Here is a 17,572-nt window from a genome sequence, read left to right on the forward strand (position 1 = left end):
ACACCACTCTGCCACCAGCATAACATGATAGGATTAGATACACCACCCCCAGCAGCAGCCAGGATCACACATGAGAGGGTTAGATACACCCCGTCAGCCACCAGTACAACATAACAGGATTATATAAACCCCCAACAGCCAGGATCATACATGAGAGGGTTAGATACACCACTCTGCCACCAGCATAACATAATAGGATTAGATACACCACCCCCAGGAGCCAGAATGACACATTAGAGGATTAGATACAGCACTTAGCCACCAGCATAACATGATAGGATTAGATAAACCACCCCCAGCAGCCAGAACCACACATGAGAGGACTAGATTTAGATACACAGCTCAGCAGGCTGTATCACACGTGAAATTGTTTGATAATGAAGCTCAGTAACTTACGACAATCTTGATTTCCACAATAGTCGCGACTACGAAGGCCAGGGCTGCCAGGATCATACCGATCGCCATCTTGGGGACAGCCCTGAGGATGATGAGAGTAGTTATTTCTCTATGGTATCATCACCCCGCAGGGTCAGGTTATTCACCGCTTATCACTCACTTTAGGTTGATCTTGCAGAGTCTTAACAGCGGGTAAATGCCGAGGTCAAAGACCGGGATCAGGATCAGGATGAGCAGCGGGTTCAGAATCTGAGGAGGGAAATAATCCGGGAGATATCATCCTAGAAACCTCCTCCCCATAGATCAGGTGACATGCTGCAGGGGGCAGCGGGGCAGACTCCTTACTGTCATTACCTGTGTTTCCTCTACTGATCTAACGTTATACTTATGGCAAACCTGTCTCCTTCTCCTGACAGGCCACTCTTTCCCTTCTATTGTTTACAGCTCGTTGTCTGGGTTACGGACAACCACTCTGCTCTAAAAGCAGGGGTCAGACAGATAGATATATATATATAATGTCCACAATAGAGCGCACTCCCAGTTTCAGTGCTGGAGTGCCAAGCAACGGAGATTGGATTAAATCTCCAACTAAATAAATCCAAGAATTTTAATTTTGCGGCACATCCGTATAGTGAAAAAAGTTGTGGTATTTATTGGTACATCAAAAAGCAAGTGCACTTGTTTTTTGATGTACCAATAAATACCACAACTTTTTTCACTATACGAATGTGCCGCAAAATTCTTGGATATATATATATATATATATATATATATATACATATACATACATACATATATATATATATAAAACAAGGGCATCCCTGCACCGTGCGCAGGCATTGCACAACAATCTATTAGTCGGGGGAGGAGGTCATGCAGGGGCCCACTCTTCAGGTGAGCAGGGGTTACAGCTGGTGTATACCAGGGAGAAGGCAAGAACCCGCACCTTCTACCTGCCGTACGCCAGGTGCGCAACTTTGCTAAATCTTCCCCATAGTCTATAGAGATACATATACCAGCCAGACCACTGCTTTTAGGGCAGAGTGGTGGTCGCTAACCTAGACAATGAGCTATCAGCATTGGGAGGGATCAGGAGACAAGTTTTCTATATGAATGTATTTGTCAAATTATTTCACTTGACGAGTCTATAGGGATAAGTGTATTAGCTGAGATGGGAGCAGAGGGACTGGACATGGCATGTTATCCTGTATACTGGTGGGTGCATTATATCTGTATTACAGTCTAGCTGATCACATGTACAGATCTATATACATAGGTCTTACCTGTATCTGGTCGGGCTGAGCCACAAACCCTTTCTGAAAAGAAATGAAGACACATAGATCACCCTCAGCCGCCATCTACATCTCAAATCTTACAGGAAGATTTTGTTCTCTGAGAATTTCGCCCTCGTTCATATTGTGCTAAATTTTTCTACAGAAGATTTGAATTTCACAGAAGAAGAGCCGGGTATCTGGATGCAGCTCAGTCCTATAGACCATAGACTGTACAAATACTCATTGACCGGTGAGAGACTACAACTCCCATCATACCCTGAGAGGGACTGATGAAGCCAAGCGGGACAAGAACCCCAAGGGTTTACTAGGACTGAACTATTATCGTGCAAATTATCGTTATATCCTGCAAATTTAAAAGATAACCGTTTTGTGTCATGCCGGCAACAATCAACCGACCAACGAGAAATCGTTCATCGTCCGTCTGGTGCCGACACCAAAATTATTGTTAATTGTTCACAAATCGATCGCTGTAATTCCACATTGTTTCTTCATTTGCTGGGATCACAGTAACTGATCATATTAACTGATCATAGTAAGTAACTGATCATAGTAACTGATCACAGTAACGATCACAGTAACTGATCATAGTAACTGATCATATTAACGATCACAGTAACTGATCATAGTAAGTAACTGATCATAGTAACTGATCACAGTAACGATCACAGTAACTGATCATAGTAACTGATCATATTAACGATCACAGTAACTGATCATAGTAACTGATCATATTAACGATCACAGTAAAGATCACAGTAACTGATCACAGTAACTGATCATAGTAACTGATCACAGTAACTGATCATAGTAATGATCACAGTAACTGATCATAGTAACGATCATAGTAACGATCACAGTAACTGATCATAGTAACTGATCATAGTAACGATCACAGTAACTGATCATAGTAACTGATCACAGTAACGATCACAGTAACTGATCATAGTAACTGATCATAGTAACGATCATAGTAACTGATCACAGTAACGATCACAGTAACTGATCACAGAAACTGATCATAGTAACTGATCACAGTAACGATCACAGTAACTGATCACAGTAACTGATCATAGTAACTGATCATAGTAACGATCACAGTAACTGATCACAGTAACAATCACAGTAACTGATCATAGTAACTGATCACAGTAACGATCACAGTAAAGATCACAGTAACTGATCACAGTAACTGATCATAGTAACTGATCACAGTAACTGATCATAGTAACGATCACAGTAACTGATCATAGTAACGATCATAGTAACGATCACAGTAACTGATGATAGTAACTGATCATAGTAACTGATCACAGTAACGATCACAGTAACTGATCACAGTAACTGATCATAGTAACTGATCATAGTAACGATCACAGTAACTGATCACAGTAACTGATCACAGTAACTGATCATAGTAACGATCACAGTAACTGATCATAGTAACGATCACAGTAACTGATCACAGTAACGATCACAGTAACTGATCATAGTAACTGATCACAGTAACTAATCATAGTAACTGATCATAGTAACGATCACAGTAACTGATCATAGTAACGATCATAGTAACTGATCACAGTAACGATCACAGTAACTGATCACAGAAACTGATCATAGTAACTGATCATAGTAACGATCACATTAACTGATCATAGTAACGATAACAGTAACTGATCACAGTAAAGATCACAGTAACTGATCACAGTAAAGATCACAGTAACTGATCATAGTAACGATCACAGTAACTGATCATAGTAACTGATCATAGTAACGATCATAGTAACGATCACAGTAACTGATCACAGTAAAGATCACAGTAACTGATCATAGTAACTGATCACAGTAACTGATCATAGTAACTGATCATAGTAACGATCACAGTAACTGATCATAGTAACAGTCACAGTAACTGATCACAGAAACTGATCATAGTAACTGAACATAGTAACGATCACATTAACTGATCATAGTAACAATCACAGTAACTGATCACAGTAACTGATCATAGTAACTGATCATAGTAACGATCATAGTAACTGATCACAGTAAAGATCACAGTAACTGATCACAGTAACTGATCATAGTAACGATCACAGTAACTGATCATAGTAACTGATCATAGTAACTGATCACAGTAACGATCACAGTAACGATCACAGTAACTGATCACAAAAACTGATCATAGTAACTGATCACAGTAACTGATCATAGTAACAATCAGTAACTGATCATAGTAACGATTGTAACTAACGCCTATCGCTCTGTGTAATGTGGTGCTTGATTTCAGGTTAACGATAAATGATCTTATTGTTTATAGTTAAAAATACGACCCTACAGATACTGCCCCCCCCCCATATCCATCATTTATCAGTTAATGGATTTGACACTTCAGCAATGATATAAGGTCGATCCTTATTCCCCCGAAGCCGGGACGACAATCACTTACAAAATCTGTGTCCATTCTGGTAGCTTGTAGGGTCCACCGGGATCCCTGAAACGTGACACAAGAGAAAGCGATCACAGATCATGTTACCAGATGCCGAACAAGAATCTAATGCTGATTGTTTCCTCTACAAATTGTCACATCATCAGCTGGAGCGCCCTCTAGTGTCAGGGAGTATAGTGTGAACAGGTACATTGGATTATGGTACTGAGCGTATGAGAAAGTCATCAGGAACCGACCTGCTGATCAAAGAGCGCCCAGAACATGGGCAGCGGGATGTACAGGAACAGCACCTTCGTCACCATCTTCACTTCTGTGATCAGTTTTTTCTGTAAAAAATAAAATCAACGTCTATAAGATAAAAATACTAAGCAGAAATGGCAACTGTGACCGAAAGAGACATTTATATATTATCCCCCATATATACTGGAAAGTCCTCCTCCATTACTCAGCCTCCTAGTCTAGTACTGGATTCACAGCTGATGGCTTCTAACACCCCTTGCTGTTTCGGTGTCTGCACAGAACTTGGTGATCAGCATTCTGGGAAGTCTTGTCTTTTCGATCTGCCTCCTTCTATATAGAGTTCCCCTTTAATATAATCCAGAGTTCCCTCTTGCAGATGCCCAGTGTGAGCCAAGCAAACATTTCATTCCTATGACTGAAGTGACAGTGATGAATGGACTTGGCTAAATCCATTATTGCTTATAATTAGGTCGCAGGGCGGCGGTCACTCAACCAGAGACGCCAACAATAACTTGTCATCATTGTTGGACTGTAATCCTCATTCACCGCTGTGCAGCCCCGTTCACCCTGCCCCATTGTACAGTCTCCTACCCTGTCCACTATCTTTTCTGATCAGTGATCGATGAGTGGCAACAACGGACAGCGCGTACTCACCGGATACTTCTCAGAGGCCCAGTCCAACCAGTGCTCCCTCTTAGGATGCTCTTTGGAGCGATGGTTCCAGCGGTTCTTGATGGCAAACTGAAATAAACCAACACCAAAAGGTTACACGGCAGTCATACTATAGCGCCACCCCCAGGGGCGCCACATTATCTAAACTTATATGTTACAATGATGAAAGCATCTAATGTCGCCAACGTCTTGGTGCGGAAGGCTTAAGATTTCCATTTACTGAGGCCGACCCCCATGGTACAATCCTCCCCCACCATACATAACAGCTGGCATAATGTGGTCAGGCAGGTAATGTTCTCCTGGCATCACCAAACCCAGACTCATTCATCATAGAGAAGTGTGAACCATCACATCTGCTCTGCCCCAGAGTCCAGTGGTGGTGGCTTTACACCCGTCCGTCTGGCACTGGGCACTGTGCTTGGTGATGGAAGGCTTGCCTGATCGTGGGAACCCATGTTATGAAGCTCCCGGCAACCACATAGACAATTAGTAGATGCTATCTCATAATGAAACATTGCAATGTTTACGTTAGGCGACCAAAATTGGAGCTGTGCGGCCAACCAGTATCAGGTGTATCCCCAGCCACAATGCTGGATCTGAATCCCCGGAGTTGTGATTTATCTATAGACTTTACTCCGCGCCCTCCACCAGCACTTACTCCGATGCACTTGAAGACGGAGCCCAGTATGTTCCCCTGCGGCGGATATTTCTTGTACATACCGCTGCCACATACGAACACAACTAGAAGAAAACGAAAAAGAGCACAGTCAGCGGGGGAGGGGAGACGTATGGGCAAAGTTCCCGAGACGCCCTGATGTGACCCGACCCACTTTTGTCTATGAGGTGAACCGGACACAAACACACAGAGAACGTATTCATCTGCTCCATGTTGTGGAAACAGATCCACATGATGACAGGGCGCGGTACGGTAACACCCTGACAATGAGCCCTTGACGGCACAAGAGGCGGGGCTCTGATCAGTCTTATTAAATGGATTAGGATGTGTTTTTGATGATAACAGACAATATATCCAGCTTGGGAAATATCTGAGTGGAGGCAACAGTGGCCACCAACGTAATTCACTGCGCACAAATAATTCTTCTTTTTAGAACACTTACTGAGCGCAAAAAACATCAACGCAGCCGGAACCCCAAACGCCAATGCATAACAGTCCGTATCGAAACACTGGACATCGCCTGCAAACGAAGAACAGAGTAAATAACTGGCGCCAATGTCGGGGTCAATGTAAAACGGATCGGAGGGAGATCCTGAGGCTAAAGTGAAGATCTACCAACCTCGGAGCACGGGGGTCACAAAGGTGGAGATGAGACTCCCAGCGTTGATGGCCAAGTAGAAGATGGAGAAGAACTTGGCTCGTTCTTGTACCTACAAATAATCCAAAAACTCCAATAAGAATAGGGCGGCCAAGGATATAAGTAAGTATGAGCGCCCCAGATCTAAGACAGTCTTACATGTTCTTCATTGAACTGGTCACCTCCGAAGGCTGAGACACATGGCTTGATGCCCCCAGTACCGAAGGCGATGGCGATCAGTCCAATCATAGACAGCGCCCTGTGAGGGTTTATAAGATGTTTAGTCATCCTGGATTCTGTGACTAGGCCCACACATACCAGTGGTCACATGATATCTATACAATATGGATCACACAAGGTATAGCATGGACTTACACGTGCACCTCTTTGCTCCCCACTGTTGGAATGGCACCCACTGATTTGATCACATGACCGATGACATACAGGATGGAGAGCCAAAATATGGTGCTGCAAAAACAGACAACAGGTCATGTATATGTACTCAGTGGAGACAACAGATCATGTATATAACCTTCCCGTGATGGACACAGCATCCAGAGCGGGCAGCGACCCATCTATCCAACCCTGCTACCGCACTGAGTAGTATTAGAAAGAGACTTACTTGAATTTGCCGAGCAAGCTGTCAGCAATGGGGGCGCCAATGATGGGGGTGAAGTAACAGAGACCGGTGAAGGCATGGTAGACCGTGGTGGATAAGTTCTCGCTCCAGTGCAGATAATTCACGAAATACAGAGTGAGGACAGCTGAAAGAGAACAGGGCAGATGAACGGATGACAAGGAGAAGACCCCAACAAGTCAGAAAGAGCGTCCCTAGTGCAGTCATAAGGGGTGAGTGAGACCCCCATAACTTACATGGACATGAAGTGCTCATCCCTGAAACTGGGGCCCTCATAACTTACATGGACATGAGGTGCCCATCCCCAGAGCTTAGACCCCCATAACTTACATGTAGCCGAGGTGTACACCCACAGAACTGGGACCCCCATAACTTACATGGAGATGAGGGGCCCATCCCCCTAACTGGGGCCCCCATAACTTACATAGAGATGAGGGGCTCACCCCCAGAGCTGGGACTCCACAACTTACATATAGTTGAGGTGCACACCCTCAGATCTGGGACCCCCATGACTTACACGGTGATGAGGTGCCCACCACTGGAACTGGGACCCTCATAACTTACACGGAGAGGAGGTGCCCACCACTGGAACTGGGACCCTCATATCTTACACGAAGAGGAGGTGCCCACCACTGGAACTGGGACCCTCATAACTTACACGGAGAGGAGGTGCCCACCACTGGAACTGGGACCCTCATAACTTACACGGAGAGGAGGTGCCCACCACTGGAACTGGGACCCTCCTAACTTACACAGAGAGGAGGTGCCCACCACTGGAACTGGGACCTTCATAACTTACATGGAGAGGGGGTGCCCACCACTGGAACTGGGACCCTCATAACTTACACGGAGAGGAGGTGCCCACCACTGGAACTGGGACCCTCATAACTTACACGGAGAGGAGGTGCCCACCACTGGAACTGGGACCCTCATAACTTACACGGAGAGGAGGTGCCCACCACTGGAACTGGGACCCCCATAACTTACACGGAGAGGAGGTGCCCACCACTGGAACTGGGACCCTCATAACTTACACGAAGAGGAGGTGCCCACCACTGGAACTGGGACCCTCATATCTTACACGAAGAGGAGGTGCCCACCACTGGAACTGGGACCCTCATAACTTACACGGAGAGGAGGTGCCCACCACTGGAACTGGGACCCTCATAACTTACACCGAGAGGAGGTGCCCACCACTGGAACTGGGACCTTCATAACTTACATGGAGAGGGGGTGCCCACCACTGGAACTGGGACCCTCATAACTTACACGGAGAGGAGGTGCCCACCACTGGAACTGGGACCCTCATAACTTACACGGAGAGGAGGTGCCCACCACTGGAACAGGGACCCTCATAACTTACACGGAGAGGAGGTGCCCACCACTGGAACTGGGACCCCCATAACTTACATGGAGAGGAGGTGCCCACCACTGGAACTGGGACCCTCATAACTTACACGAAGAGGAGGTGCCCACCACTGGAACTGGGACCCTCATATCTTACACGAAGAGGAGGTGCCCACCACTGGAACTGGGACCCTCATAACTTACACGGAGAGGAGGTGCCCACCACTGGAACTGGGACCCTCATAACTTACACAGAGAGGAGGTGCCCACCACTGGAACTGGGACCTTCATAACTTACATGGAGAGGGGGTGCCCACCACTGGAACTGGGACCCTCATAACTTACACGGAGAGGAGGTGCCCACCACTGGAACTGGGACCCTCATAACTTACACGGAGAGGAGGTGCCCACCACTGGAACTGGGACCCTCATAACTTACACGGAGAGGAGGTGCCCACCACTGGAACTGGGACCCCCATAACTTACATGGAGAGGAGGTGCCCACCACTGGAACTGGGACCCTCATAACTTACACGAAGAGGAGGTGCCCACCACTGGAACTGGGACCCTCATATCTTACACGAAGAGGAGGTGCCCACCACTGGAACTGGGACCCTCATAACTTACACGGAGAGGAGGTGCCCACCACTGGAACTGGGACCCTCATAACTTACACAGAGAGGAGGTGCCCACCACTGGAACTGGGACCTTCATAACTTACATGGAGAGGGGGTGCCCACCACTGGAACTGGGACCCTCATAACTTACACGGAGAGGAGGTGCCCACCACTGGAACTGGGACCCTCATAACTTACACGGAGAGGAGGTGCCCACCACTGGAACTGGGACCCTCATAACTTACACAGAGAGGAGGTGCCCACCACTGGAACTGGGACCCCCATAACTTACATGGAGAGGAGGTGCCCACCACTGGAACTGGGACCCTCATAACTTACATGAAGAGGAGGTGCCCATCCCCGGAGCTGGAGCCCCCATAACTTACATGAAGATTAGGTTCCCATCCGTGGACCTGGGGCCCCCATTAACCTCCTTACAGCTGCAGGAGCCACCTCTATGTTGTATACAACGGATATCATATGACTGTAGATGATCAATCATGAAGACAAACAAAACAGGAATGTCTTCATTCATTGACATCCAGCGGAGATGGATGAATGGTGAGAATAAGAATCCCGGATGTATTAGAGGATTCCGAAGTGTTTTATAATATTATACTGATTGCCTGTACGCCGGCCCTTTAATTACCAGCACTGCCTTTATGTTGGTCACAGTATAGATCTGGGAAGGTTGCTGGGAGGTTGCTCATCTCCTTGTGTTACAGCGGAGGAGGAAGAGGAGGAGGAAGATCTGGTTTTGTTTGTTACATTTTTCCTATTTTCTATCTGGGGAGCGGAGAATCCAGGAAATGATCCAGCGGTGATGATTCTGCTCTGGAGCTCGGCAGCTGGGATGGAACCCTGCAGGGGACACTATATACCGAGCGCAGAGGTCAGAGGAGCAGCCAACACGTGCGGTATACATGAAAGAGGAAGGAATGGAGGTCACGGACGGGCTGTCCTAGGACAGAACATCACCAGAACATTCTTGCCTTGACCTAGAATGTCACTGGAATATTCCTGCCCCAATCGAGAACGTCACTGGAATATTCCTGCCCCAATCTAGAACGTCACTGGAATATTCCCACCCCCAACCTAGAACGTCACTGGAACATTCCTGCCCCTACCTAGAACGGCACTGGAATGTTCCTGCCCCGACCTAGAACGTCACTGGAATATTCCTGCCCCGAACTAGAATGTCACTGGAATATTCCTGCCCCGATCTAGAACATAGTCGCACCAACCTTGAAGATCTCTGTCGCAGCATAGAACATCCCTGCCCTGCCAAAAGAACATCATCACACCAACCCAAAGCATCACATATCTAATCCAGAACATCACTGGAACTTCATCGCACCAACCTCGAACATCCCTGCCACAGCAAGGAACATCACCGACTATGCACATCACTGACCCAAAACATCCCTGCCCCAGTATAGAACATCACATCACTGACCCAGAACATCCCTGCCCCAGTATAGAACATCACATCACTGACCCAGAACATCCCTGCCCCAGTATAGAACATCACATCACTGACCCAGAACATCCCTGCCCCAGTATAGGACATCACATCACTGACCCAGAACATCCCTGCCCCAGTATAGAACATCACATCACTGACCCAGAACATCCCTGCCCCAGTATAGAACATCACATCACTGACCCAGAACATCCCTGCCCCAGTATAGAACATCACTGACCCAGAACATCCCTGCCCCAGTATAGAACATCACTGACCCAGAACATCCCTGCCCCAGTATAGAACATCACTGACCCAGAACATCCCTGCCCCAGTATAGAACATCACATCACTGACCCAGAACATCCCTGCCCCAGTATAGAACATCACATCACTGACCCAGAACATCCCTGCCCCAGTATAGAACATCACATCACTGACCCAGAACATCCCTGCCCCAGTATAGAACATCACATCACTGACCCAGAACATCCCTGCCCCAGTATAGAACATCACATCACTAACCCAGAACATCCCTGCCCCAGTATAGAACATCACTGACCCAGAACATCCCTGCCCCAGTATAGAACATCACTGACCCAGAACATCCCTGCCCCAGTATAGAACATCACTGACCCAGAACATCCCTGCCCCAGTATAGAACATCACTGACCCAGAACATCCCTGCCCCAGTATAGCACATCACTGACCCAGAACATCCCTGCCCCAGTATAGAACATCACTGACCCAGAACATCCCTGCCCCAGTATAGAACATCACATCACTGACCCAGAACATCCCTGCCCCAGTATAGAACATCACTGACCCAGAACATCCCTGCCCCAGTATAGAACATCACTGACCCAGAACATCCCTGCCCCAGTATAGAACATCACATCACTGACCCAGAACATCCCTGCCCCAGTATAGGACATCACATCACTGACCCAGAACATCCCTGCCCCAGTATAGAACATCACTGACCCAGAACATCCCTGCCCCAGTATAGAACATCACATCACTGACCCAGAACATCCCTGCCCCAGTATAGAACATCACATCACTGACCCAGAACATCCCTGCCCCAGTATAGAACATCACTGACCCAGAACATCCCTGCCCCAGTATAGAACATCACTGACCCAGAACATCCCTGCCCCAGTATAGAACATCACTGACCCAGAACATCCCTGCCCCAGTATAGAACATCACTGACCCAGAACATCCCTGCCCCAGTATAGAACATCACTGACCCAGAACATCCCTGCCCCAGTATAGAACATCACATCACTGACCCAGAACATCCCTGCCCCAGTATAGAACATCACATCACTGACCCAGAACATCCCTGCCCCAGTATAGAACATAACATCACTAACCCAGAACATCCCTGCCCCAGTATAGAACATCACTGACCCAGAACATCCCTGCCCCAGTATAGAACATCACATCACTGACCCAGAACATCCCTGCCCCAGTATAGAACATCACATCACTGACCCAGAACATCCCTGCCCCAGTATAGAACATCACATCACTGACCCAGAACATCCCTGCCCCAGTATAGAACATCACTGACCCAGAACATCCCTGCCCCAGTATAGAACATCACTGACCCAGAACATCCCTGCCCCAGTATAGAACATCACATCACTGACCCAGAACATCCCTGCCCCAGTATAGAACATCACTGACCCAGAACATCCCTGCCCCAGTATAGGACATCACATCACTGACCCAGAACATCCCTGCCCCAGTATAGAACATCACTGACCCAGAACATCCCTGCCCCAGTATAGAACATCACATCACTGACCCAGAACATCCCTGCCCCAGTATAGAACATCACATCACTGACCCAGAACATCCCTGCCCCAGTATAGAACATCACTGACCCAGAACATCCCTGCCCCAGTATAGAACATCACATCACTGACCCAGAACATCCCTGCCCCAGTATAGAACATCCCTGCCCCAGTATAGGACATCACATCACTGACAGGTGCAGGTTCTGCGCTTTCTTCCGCTCTTGCCTCCATTTTGAGTGCAGGTTCTTCAGCTCAGTTCCATTGAAGTGAATGGAGCTTTATTACGGTGTATCATTCATACAGATACATTGTAACATTGTATCAGGTGGTTCCAGTCAATAATGATGGCAGCCAGCAGAGTCAGGCGGCATTCACACGTTCCGTGACAGAGCTGCATGTCTGATTCACTGCAGCGCGGCGCATTTCTGTACAGTTCCCCCGCTCCCAGCATCTTATCACAGATGCTGCCCGGGCGGGGGAGGGTCCGTTACAGGCATTCCACGTCCGTCTTCTGTGCGGAACACGGAACGTGTGACTGCGGCCTTATTGATAAGAGATTGGGAATAGCAGAGAGTTATTAGTGAGTTGCAGAAGCTTTTCGTGCAGGATGATGGGGTGTATTATGGTGGGCGCACTGTGTCCGTTATTATTACCCTCCCCCGCGGTGGTGGATACGCTGCAGGCTCTATGTAGATGAGATGTAGGATTTGGCGGAATCACTGAGAACATTGGGGGAGATTTATCAAAGGGTGTAAAATTTAGACTGGTGCAAACTGCCCACAGCAACCAATCACAGCTCCTCTTTCCTTTCAGCACTGCCTAAAGCTGAGCTGTGATTGGTTGCTGTGGGCAGTTTGCACCAGTCTAAATTTTACACCCTTTGATAAATCTCCCCCATTGTGTCTATAGGAGGGGTCATACCATGTGAAAGGGGGAGGAGGCAGCGGGAGACGACACCCGAGAGACCTGCGGGGGGGAGGGGGGGGGACCACCGTTTCCTAGGAAGTTTTAACTACTTTGTGCAAAGTTTTCTCAGTTGCCCCCTAGTGGTCAGAGTGGGGAGTGACTATGAGGATGGAGCCATACGCAATGATGTTATCATGGCAGATCTGGTGGGTCGGTGCCCCCCTATACCTGTGTGCTGTAAATAGGTCACATGTTCAGGGCCCTGAGGTTTATCTGGAATGTTCTATCATCAGCGTCATTGTTTTTATGGCCAATAAAGACTGAATAAAAGATAAAGATCCGAGGTCAGGACTGTGGATGGTGCCGATAACATCGTCTCATTCCTGGTACTTTGGACTCTACAGACGTCTGCCCCGTCCCATGACCTGGGTGCAATGCTGTGGGGCCCCGGGGGCAGCAGGGGGCATGAGGGGCTCATGGTATAGTGGGGGCAGCTGGGGGTATAAGAGGCCCGTGTTATACTGGGGGGCATGAGGGGCCCGTGATATAGTGGGGGTAGCTGGAGGTATGAGGGGCCCTTGTTATACTGGGGGTATGAGGGGCCCGTGTTATACCAGGGGCAGGAGGGGCCCATGTTATACCGGGGGGCAGCTGGGGGTATGAGGGGCCCATGTTATACTGGGGGTATGAGGGGCCCATGTTATACCGGGGGCAGCTGGGGGTATGAGGGGCCCATGGTATACCAGGGGCAGCTGGGGGTATGAGGGGCCCATGTTATACCGGGGGCAGCTGGGGGTATGAGGGGCCCATGTTATACTGGGGGTATGAGGGGCCCATGTTATACCGGGGGCAGCTGGGGGTATGAGGGGCCCATGGTATACCAGGGGCAGCTGGGGGTATGAGGGGCCCATGTTATACCGGGGGCAGCTGGGGGTATGAGGGGCCCATGTTATACCAGGGGCAGCTGGGGGTATGAGGGGCCCATGTTATACCGGGGGCAGCTGGGGGTATGAGGGGCCCATGTTATACCAGGGGCAGCTGGGGGTCCATGTTTGACCGAGGGTGCAGTCACTCACCTTTCATGCCATAAAACGAGAATCGTTCGCAGAATTCGTTGACGATGATGAACATTATACTCAGGGGGTAGTTGGTTCCACATAATGTCTGCAAAAGAGCAAGAAACAAATTACCCTAAGAGGGTACCATGTGCGGGCGACCCCACCAACCAGCACACCGGGGAGGGGGCCGTCTACAGTATATACACCCTGGAAGAGTGGATATAGAGATGAGAGAACTATCAGGAGTAGTGGATACAGTGATGAGGGTTCTCTCAGGAGTAGTAGATACAGTGATGAGGGTACTCTCAGTAGTAGTGGATACAGTGATGAGGGTGCTCTCAGGAGTAGTAGATACAGTGATGTGAGTACTCTCAGGAGTAGTGGATACAGTGATGAGGGTACTCTCAGGAGTAGTAGATACAGTGATGAGGGTTCTCTCAGGAGTAGTAGATACAGTGATGAGGGTTCTCTCAGGAGTAGTGGATACAGTGATGAGGGTATATTCAGGAGTAGTGGATACCAGTAGCGAAATTTGGTGGGGGGCAAGGGGGGCGGTCGCCCCCGGGCCCACTCAGACAGGGGCCCACTGAGGTCTTAGACAGTTAATGCTGTCTGCAAAAGCTATTGCTTTTGCAGACAGCATTAACACGTCAGTAGTGGCCGGAACTGTATGCGCTCGCACTCCTAATGATCGCATACAGTTCCGACTGGGCCAGGATGTGATTGACACAGCATCAGGAGCCATTGGCTCCTGGCTGTGTCAATCATTCTTGTGGCCGGAGGCAGCGTTATGCCTCCAGCCACAAGAGGCTGCTCTCCGCATCCGCACACGCCCCCCGAACCGCCGAGCCCACCCCCTCCTTTATGCCTCTCTTGCGACCGCAAGCACGGTCTTGCTTGCGGCCGCAAGAGGCAATCTTGCCCCTGTCTGATGCGTCGCTCCCTGGGGGATTCCCAGGGAGCGCACGTATCAGGAACCTTAGTGCGCGTCGCTGGGACTTCCTGTACCGGAAATCCCGGCCTGGGCGCACACTCAGCTTCCGGATGTGTGCGCTGCCCGGGAATCCCCCAGGGAGGGACGCATCAGCTGGGGGCAGAAGAGAGGACAGCAGCGACGGGGGAGCGCTTGTTAGGTGAGTTGTGTGTTTGTTTTTTTTAATCTGCTGTGCAGGGGGCAAACTATAAGGGGGGATACAGGGGGGGAGCCATCTACAAGGGGGGAATACAGGGGAGGGGAGCCATCTATAAGGGGGAATACAGGGGAGGGAAGCCATCTATAAGGGGGGATACAGGGGGGGAGCCATCTATAAGGGAGGGGGAGAGGGGAGCCATCTATAAGGGGGGATACAGGGGGGGAGCCATCTATAGGGAGGGATACAGGGGAGGGGAGCCATCTATAAGGGGGGATACAGGGGGGAGCCATCTATAAGGGGGGATACAGGGGGGGAGCCATCTATAAGGGAGGGATACAGGGGAGGGGAGCCATCTATAAGGGGGGATACAGGGGGGGAGCCATCTATAAGGGAGGGATACAGGGGGGAGCCATCTATAAGGGAGGGATACAGGGGGGGAGCCATCTATAAGGGAGGGATACAGGGGGGGAGCCATCTACAAGGGGGGAATACAGGGGAGGGAAGCCATCTATAAGGGGGGATACAGGGGGGGAGCCATCTATAAGGGAGGGATACAGGGGAGGGGAGCCATCTATAAGGGGGGATACAGGGGGGGAGCCATCTATAAGGGAGGGATACAGGGGAGGGGAGCCATCTATAAGGGGGGGGGGATACAGGGGAGGAGCCATCTATAAGGGGGGGGATACAGGGGGGGAGCCATCTATAAGGGGGAATACAGGGGAGGGAAGCCATCTATAAGGGGGGAATACAGGGGGGGGGAAGCCATCTATAAGGGGGGAATACAGGGGAGGGAAGCCATCTATAAGGGGGGGATACAGGGGGGGGGGGGAGCCATCTATAAGGGGGGAATACAGGAGGAGCCATCTATAAGGGGGGAATACAGGAGGAGCCATCTATAAGGGGGGGATACAGGGGAGGGAAGCCATCTATAAGGGGGGGATACAGGGGAGGGGAGCCATCTATAAGGGGGGGGGGGATACAGGGGTAGCCATCTATAAGGGGGTAATACAGGGGGGGCATCTATAAGGGGGCAATACAGGGGGGAGCCATCTATAAGAGTCAGCCTACCCACTAAACAAGGGTGTAAAGGGGCCAATACAGATGTGCAGTGTGTAGAGAGATGAGGATGGTGCCAGAGTGTGGAGCCTAATATGTCTGTCTGGCAGATTCTGTGGATTCGTGGCTCAGACGTTCTCATAACGGCCCAGGGCAGATGGAGAAGAAGATGAAAAGGGAAGAACTCCGATCAGAGAAGACGTCCCATGTGAGTCACTAAATATATCTGCACTGTAATGTATATGGTGTGTAGAGCCTGTGTAGAGCTGGGGCTACTGCTAAATGACTTGAAGAGGTGATATTGCTCTGTGTACAGTGGATTATTCAGTTGCAGCAGTGGTGTTAGTCAGTATGTGCTGGTATTAGTCGGTATGTGGTGGTATTAGTCGGTATGTGCTGGTATTAGTCGGTATGTGCTGGTATTAGTCGGTATGTGCTGGTATTAGTCGGTATGTGCTGGTATTAGTCGGTATGTGCTGGTATTAGTCGGTATGTGCTGGTATTAGTCAGTATGTGCTGGTATTAGTCGGTATGTGCTGGTATTAGTCGGTATGTGCTGGTATTAGTCGGTATGTGCTGGTATTAGTCGGTATGTGCTGGTATTAGTCGGTATGTGCTGGTATTAGTCGGTATGTGCTGGTATTAGTCGGTATGTGCTGGTATTAGTCGGTATGTGCTGGTATTAGTCAGTAAGTAGTGGTGTTATTTGTTACTTGTAATCTGGTACTGTGTTTTATTGGATTTAGTATAGAGGATTTAGTCAGTAACAATATGGTGGTGATGGTAGTGGTTGTGGCGATATTTCCCCCTTGTATACTGGTATTATTGGTAATACCATATATATATACCAGTAGCATGCACTTGGTCGAGGAAGGGGGGCTCCAGGTTGACAGTCTGCAGCCCTCAGGGTATGCTGGGAGTTGTAGTACAGTAGTACAATCCTCCGATACCTGCCGCTGTAGACAGATGTATTGCTGGAACTTCAGGGCTGATGGTTGTCACCCACAGGTTGCAGCCACCAGGAGAATCAAACTGAGGACAAGAGTGGTGCTGTCTGTGGAAGAAGGCAGCTATATTTTTCTAATGTTAAGCCCTTTTACTTTTTTTGTGGTTCTATATTCCAGATGTAGAAGCCTCTTACACGGCTCTGTATCCTTATTCACTATAAGAAATGTAGAAGAATATT

The 17,572-nt window shown here is 48.9% G+C and overlaps 1 protein-coding gene across 2 annotated transcripts in view; it reads right to left on the reverse strand.

Moving 5' to 3' along the window:
- The window catches only part of SLC15A2 (solute carrier family 15 member 2), a 51,152-nt gene that overhangs the window by 11,467 nt on the left and 22,113 nt on the right, over positions 1 to 17,572 (reverse strand). For both annotated transcript variants that reach the window (XM_069982461.1, XM_069982460.1), the window contains 13 exons: positions 14,216 to 14,303; positions 6,985 to 7,126; positions 6,738 to 6,830; positions 6,522 to 6,621; positions 6,345 to 6,435; positions 6,168 to 6,245; positions 5,708 to 5,790; positions 5,032 to 5,118; positions 4,374 to 4,463; positions 4,138 to 4,182; positions 1,680 to 1,712; positions 557 to 645; positions 397 to 478 (listed from right to left, as the gene is read on the reverse strand). In XM_069982461.1, coding sequence (XP_069838562.1) covers positions 397 to 478; positions 557 to 645; positions 1,680 to 1,712; positions 4,138 to 4,182; positions 4,374 to 4,463; positions 5,032 to 5,118; positions 5,708 to 5,790; positions 6,168 to 6,245; positions 6,345 to 6,435; positions 6,522 to 6,621; positions 6,738 to 6,830; positions 6,985 to 7,126; positions 14,216 to 14,303 — 1,101 coding nt within the window. The remainder of the gene's footprint in view (positions 1 to 396; positions 479 to 556; positions 646 to 1,679; positions 1,713 to 4,137; positions 4,183 to 4,373; positions 4,464 to 5,031; positions 5,119 to 5,707; positions 5,791 to 6,167; positions 6,246 to 6,344; positions 6,436 to 6,521; positions 6,622 to 6,737; positions 6,831 to 6,984; positions 7,127 to 14,215; positions 14,304 to 17,572) is intronic.

The sequence above is a fragment of the Dendropsophus ebraccatus genome, chromosome 9 (genome assembly GCF_027789765.1).
Source record: "Dendropsophus ebraccatus isolate aDenEbr1 chromosome 9, aDenEbr1.pat, whole genome shotgun sequence".
In the NCBI taxonomy this organism is placed as follows: Eukaryota; Metazoa; Chordata; class Amphibia; order Anura; family Hylidae; genus Dendropsophus; species Dendropsophus ebraccatus.